At 49.0% G+C, this 6883-nt stretch overlaps 1 protein-coding gene across 1 annotated transcript; it reads right to left on the minus strand.

Annotated features, from left to right (window-relative positions):
* Positions 1 to 1524: 1524 nt before the first annotated feature.
* Positions 1525 to 3200, minus strand: lbx1a (ladybird homeobox 1a; the record flags this gene model as incomplete). Its single annotated transcript, XM_080507898.1, is given in 4 exon segments — positions 1525 to 2039; positions 2438 to 2562; positions 3005 to 3038; positions 3041 to 3200. Coding segments are annotated over 4 exon segments (834 nt in total).
* Between the last annotated feature and the right edge of the window lie 3683 nt (positions 3201 to 6883).

Here is a 6883-nt window from a genome sequence, read left to right on the forward strand (position 1 = left end):
ATGGAGTCATTCTTAGCAAGAGACACTTAATCCGGCTGCTCAAAAAGCATAGGCTCACACGCAAACAGTATGCGGACACCGTCATAGATTTCATCATGCACCAGCTGGAAGGACCTGGAATTGTTAGCCTTAATAACGCCTGGCCACGACTTATTTATCTCGTTCCCACGCCTTAATAACGTGTGGCCACGCGTTATTAAGCAATAATATTTTTTTACCAATGTCACCAGAGGGGCTCCGTAGAAGAGTACAAGGCTGCACTAGAACTTTGATAATATGTAAATTCAAAGGGAGGAGGTCGACACAATATCTTGGGTAATTCCTTTCTTGTGGATAGTAGTTACTCAATCACCAGTTAAAGTAAATTAATACATATATCAATTGTGTCAGGGACATGTTTTGTTCAATAGCCCGTAAAATTGAAGTGTGAAGTGTTAAGAGGCTCTACATGAACCTTAAAGCTAAAACTTTCAAATCAGCTCTATTTAGTGATCAATCAAGTTGTGCCCTGCAGCAGAGGCCACACTCACACACACACACACACGCACACACACGAAGTAAAAAATAAATGACACATGAGAAAACTCAGGTCATCAAAAAATTAATCTTTAAATGATGGTCTTTAAAAAAATCTCACGAAAGTTCACGTTTTATTTAAGATTATTGTATTTTAAAGGCACTTAAAGGTGTACAGAGCATAATAGATGTAAACACACTGCTTTATTATGAGATACAGCTACAATAGAAGACACTGGGATGTGATTGGTAGAAGCACTTTGAAAGCTTGGCGGCTGGCAGCCGGTGTTTCTATGCCTGTTGGATATTTGCTTCTCAGTCTTTTCCTTCTGAGCGCGTCTCCGTGATCAGCTTCTTTTCTTTCCTTCTGTTTGCTGCGTAAAGGATCAAATTCCTTCCTTCAGTTCAAACTCATACAACTCAGTTTGACCGGTAAACATATCGTGACCAACTCCTCACATTTACCAGTCTAAAGAGGTAGGAATGCATTTTGAAAAAGTTCATGTCATTGAATTTAATCTTTTTTTTCTAACCAGAAAAGGTTTGAATATGAATTATAAATGATTCCACACTGTGTTTTTAACTTTGCCTACCGACGATAAATACAGAAGCACATCCCGTTCATCGGATTAATCATGTAAATAAATACAGATGGTCTCTTAATTACGAGATAAGGTGTCTGGTTTTATTGTATTTTTAGCTGATGAACGCTTCCGTCGCTTAATACTGTGAAAAGAGGAAAAAGCCTTCAGCATGCAGGTTTTTCCAGGTTTGTTGCAGATGATGACGAACACACCTCCATCGGCAGCCGCTGCAGGGCCCCGGTCTGGACCGGCCGCAGGAGGGCCCCGGTCTGGACCGGCCGCAGGAGGGCCCCGGTCTGGACCGGCCGCAGGAGGGCCCCGGTCTGGACCGGCCGAGAGCCGCTGCAGGGCCCCGCTCTGGACCGGCCGAGAGCCGCAGGAGGGCCCCGGTCTGGTTGTCTGACCCCCTCCGAACCCACGACCTCTAATCGTCCACGTCGATGAGCTCGTCCTCGGAGCAGCTCCGCTGCAGAGCGCGCTGTGATGGAGAGCCGTCCGTCCTGCCTGGCTCCAGAGGCCGCGTGGAGGCCCGGTCCCGGTCCCGGTCCCGGTCCCGGTCCCGGTCCTGGTCGGTGAAGCCGGGGACACAAGCCGTCCTGCCGCTCGCGGTCCCCCCGGCGGCGCACTTCTCCAGCTCAGCCAGCCGAGACAGCTTCTCCAGCGCCACCGCTCCCACGGCCCTGGCCGACTCCACGTCCGCCCGCATCTCCTCCAGGTCCCGCTTGAGCTTGGCCCGCCGGTTCTGGAACCAGGTGATGACCTGGGCGTTGGTCAGACCCAGCTGCTGAGCGACCCGGTCCCGGTCCGCAGGACTCAGGTACCTCTGGTGCAGGAAGCGCTTCTCCAGCTCGTGGATCTGCTGGTTGCTGAAGGCCGTGCGCGACTTCCGACGCTTCTTCGGCGCGCTGTTCTGCCCGAACAGCGACACGCAGTCCCGACCTGCAGGACGACGGCTTCGTTATAAAGGAACAAATTGCTGAGTTCAATACAGGCTTCATCGTCGGAACACGACAATTCTACTTTTATATAATTCAATCCGACTTGTTTTGAACTATTTAATCAGTTTCATAAAAAAGTAGAGGTCTAACATAAACTAAACTATATTGCTTCACTGAATCAAAAACGAGACATATTAAATAAAAACAATAAAAAAGACCTACAGTAATATTTGCCTGGTCGACTCTATTTTAATTCCCGTATGAAAATCCTGAAAGAACATGAAACATGTAGAATTAAACGTCCAGCAGCGTCCGGTGTATTTGTCAGTGATCCGGTAGAGTAACGAGCCGATAGAGTAACGAGCAGGTTCTGCAGCGGGGCTCGGGAGGCGACCGTACCTTCTGCAGCCTGCAGCACGCTGACCTCCAGACCCCGGAACGTTTTGCTGGCCAGCTCCTCCAGCGCGCACAGCGGGGATGAGTGGGAGCGCAGAGCCCGGCCCGGGAGGCTGTGACCCGGTAGGCTGTGACCCGGGAGGCGGTGACCCGGGAGGCTGTGGCCCGGGAGGCTGTGATCCGGGAGGCTGTGACCCGGGAGGCTGTGGCCCGGGAGGCTGTGACCCGGTAGGCTGTGACCCGGTAGGCTGTGACCCGGGAGGCGGTGACCCGGGAGGCTGTGACCCGGGAGGCTGTGATCCGGGAGGCTGTGATCCGGGAGGCTGTGACCCGGTAGGCTGTGACCCGGGAGGCTGTGATCCGGGAGGCTGTGACCCGGGAGGCTGTGACCCGGGAGGCTGTGATCCGGGAGGCTGTGATCCGGGAGGCTGTGACCCGGTAGGCTGTGACCCGGGAGGCTGTGATCCGGGAGGCTGTGACCCGGGAGGCTGTGACCCGGTAGGCTGTGACCCGGGAGGCTGTGATCCGGGAGGCTGTGACCCGGGAGGCTGTGACCCGGTAGGCTGTGACCCGGGAGGCTGTGATCCGGGAGGCTGTGACCCGGGAGGCTGTGACCCGCCGCTCCGCTCCTCCTGGCGGTCGGCTTGCTGAGGATGTCCTCGATGCTGAATGGCGTCAGCGGCTTGTTGGAGCTGGACGGAGGAGGGAGCTGGTCCAGCCCACTGCACCCCCTGTCCTCTGGCACCGAGTGGTCCGGAGAGGCCATGAGCGCTGCTTCCTGCAGGACAACCGCACACAGCCTCCACCGCGACACAATCCGAGCCGAGCCGAGCCGAGCCGAGCCGAGCCGAGCCGAGCCGAGCGGGTCCCGTCCGGCTGAGGACGTGATGCTCCAACCTGCAGCGCACTGACCCACTGTCACGTTAATACAAGGTAAACAATCCCCACCTCCTGTGTGTGTGTGTGTGTGTGTGTGTGTGTGTGTGTGTGTGTGTGTGTGTGTGTGTGTGTGTGTGTGTGTGTGTGTGTGTGTGTGTGTGTGTGTGTGTGTGTGTGTGTGTGTGTGTGTGTGTGTGTGAAAGAGAGAGAGCGGTATAGAGTGTCATAAATATTAGTAAAAAACTGAATCTACTGTTTTAAACTGTCTTAAAATCCTTGAGGTCAATTTGACCAAATTCAATCTTTCTCATTTAAAAAACAATATTGATTAATTGTTTTCCTTTGCTTTAATGCTTGGACAACTGATTGAGCATAAAATTGTCCTGATGACATTTTTCCAATTTGCTGAACTTGTATTACACACATTGAGCGTTCCTCTGGGGCGTAGCGGTGTCTCTCCTTCATTCTAGTGGATAGACCCTGATTGGTCCTGGAGCAACATCTGTCTGGCAGCAAAAAGGTGCCAACGTGGTGCAAACAAAATCCTGTGAAGCTTGAAAAGGCACTCATGTAACTACCGAATTGCATAATTAACATTATTAATATCAGAAAAAAGTAAACAGTCAAACACAAATTATATCAATGGTCCAAACCTCAACTGAACTTTCATCAACTTTCGAAGTAAATGATCTCAAAACTGTTTGTGGTTCTTTTATATCATCTTAGGGTGTTTTTGGCTCAAAAGCCCTGAAAACGGATGACATGACCCAGTCTGGCTTCACTTGCTTTCTCACAGTCCTGCTAGTTAATCTTAATTAGTCTTCAGGTGCTCCTCAACCAAGTTATGCCATAGCACCACCTGGAGGTGAACACACACAGCAGTAATGAACATTATCACACATATTGTCCTTCTCCATCTATATTAACATTAAGACCTGCAGAACAGGGCGAAAACCTATGAATAAGTCTAATGAATCTACAATCTTCAGCCTTAGCTGAGAAAATTAGCGTTGCACTTTTTTCAATCCAACACCAGTCTGACATTTATTGTGTGACCTTAAAGAAAGTGCATGAAACACAGACACAATTCCACTCTTTCAATAGGTCGAATTAAAGGTAATTTAAAGTTGTACATAGTGTCTTAATTCATGGACTTTTAAGATTACAATTAATTTATTCCATTTCTATAAACAGTTTTCTGAATGAACTATATTACCATTTAAATCATTACTTTCACTTACTCTTAACATTGTACATTTAAAATGAAAATATTGTCTTATATTGACCGAATGTTCTGTTTCTCCACTCTAACCAAGCAGTAACCTGCCGTTACAATATCAGTTACCATTATTATAACACACAAGAGGCCTGGCGACAGCGTCAGCAGGCGCCTCTTCATCACAGCTGATCTTCCTCTTCATCACAGCTGATCTTCCTCTTCATCACAGCTGATCTTCCTCTTCATCACAGCTGATCTTCCTCTTCATCACAGCTCATCTGCCTCTTCATCACAGCTGATCTTCCTCTTCATCACAGCTGATCTTCCTCTTCATCACAGCTCATCTGCCTCTTCATCACAGCTGATCTTCCTCTTCATCACAGCTGATCTGCCTCTTCATCACAGCTCATCTGCCTCTTCATCACAGCTGATCTTCCTCTTCATCCCAGCTGATCTTCCTCTTCATCACAGCTGATCTTCCTCTTCATCACAGCTCATCTGCCGCTTCATCACAGCTGATCTTCCTCTTCATCACAGCTGATCTTCCTCTTCATCACAGCTCATCTGCCTCTTCATCACAGCTGATCTTCCTCTTCATCACAGCTGATCTGCCTCTTCATCACAGCTCATCTGCCTCTTCATCACAGCTGATCTTCCTCTTCATCACAGCTGATCTTCCTCTTCATCACAGCTGATCTTCCTCTTCATCACAGCTGATCTTCCTCTTCATCACAGCTGATCTGCCTCTTCATCACAGCTGATCTTCCTCTTCATCACAGCTGATCGTCCTCTTCATCACAGCTGATCTTCCTCTTCATCACAGCTGATCTTCCTCTTCATCACAGCTGATCGTCCTCTTCATCACAGCTGATCTTCCTCTTCATCACAGCTGATCTTCCTCTTCATCACAGCTGATCTTCCTCTTCATCACAGCTGATCTGCCTCTTCATCACAGCTGATCTGCCTCTTCATCACAGCTGATCTTCCTCTTCATCACAGCTGATCTTCCTCTTCATCACAGCTGATCTTCCTCTTCATCACAGCTGATCTGCCTCTTCATCACAGCTGATCTTCCTCTTCATCAGGCTCCCTATTCTGAAAGTTTGATGTGAGCTCAGCTCCAGTATCTCCTGAAGCATTGCAGTAACTCATCCATGTTTTAAGTTCCAGTGTCTGTTGACATGGCTTACTAAAGCTGATAGCAGCTGACATGAGGCCATAAGGTCACAAAACAATGTCACCATGAGACCATGAGGCCATCACACCATGAGACCATGAGGTCATAAAACAATGTTGCTATGAGGCCATTAAACAATGTTGCTATGAGACCATGAAGCCATGAGGTCATGAGAGCAAGAGGCTCTTCATTTCAGTCAGCAGCAGGCTATGAAAGTCCTGACTACTGCACCACCACCCCCATCAGCTACACCACAGGGTGCTTGTCTTGTTTCAGTGAAAACAATCACAGTACCTAGTCAAGCCATTAATAATGTGTGTGTGTGTGTGTGTGTGTGTGTGTGTGTGTGTGTGTGTGTGTGTGTGTGTGTGTGTGTGTGTGTGTGTGTGTGCCCATGCTTCCAAGTGTTAATTTCCAGCGATGGGATGAGTCCTTGGTATCCCAGTGTGACTCATATTAAAAGTCAATTGGCCCTAAAATTTGTCCAGACCCCCAAAGTCTGCAGCAACAAGATGTGCGTGTGTGTGTGTGTGTGTGTGTGTGTGTGTGTGTGTGTGTGTGTGTGTGTGTGTGTGTGTGTGTGTGCGTGCGTGCGTGCGTGCGTGCGTGCGTGCGTGCGTGCGTGCGTGCGTGCGTGTGTGTGTGTGTGTGTGCATGCGTGCGTGTGTGTACTGTGTGAAATTCAATCTGGCCACAGAAGCCAATGGGCCAGAGACCCAGTGTTACAATGAACGGCCATTACACTGATGACTAGCTCTCTGCTAACTGACCCACACACACTGCCCTCCACTTCTCTGCACAAACACTCCAAGCTTCTCCTGATGAGCGGTCAGCAGCGTGTGCAGGTATGAGTCTGAAAGTAAATATGAAATATTGGCATTAATGCAAAAGAAGCTAAACACTCCTCTTTTTCTGTGCAGCATTAACCAGACCTATCAGCTTGTCCTGCTTAATTTCTCGCCTGTGTGCCTGTGTGCTGAGGTATGGCAGCACTGGCTGGGAACCAGGAGGAGGTGAAGGCAGAGAGGCTATCACCCTCCTGCTGCTGCTGTGATTTCACTCCGTCAACCGTAATTACTGTGCACGCCCTTTGATGCAGCAGCAAACTCTACCACTTAAAAATAAATTGGCAAGAAAACTTATTCTGTCAACCCTTCCTCAAACGAGGCCCACT

This window comes from Blennius ocellaris (assembly GCF_963422515.1).
Source record: "Blennius ocellaris genome assembly, chromosome: 13".
Taxonomy (NCBI): domain Eukaryota; kingdom Metazoa; phylum Chordata; class Actinopteri; order Blenniiformes; family Blenniidae; genus Blennius; species Blennius ocellaris.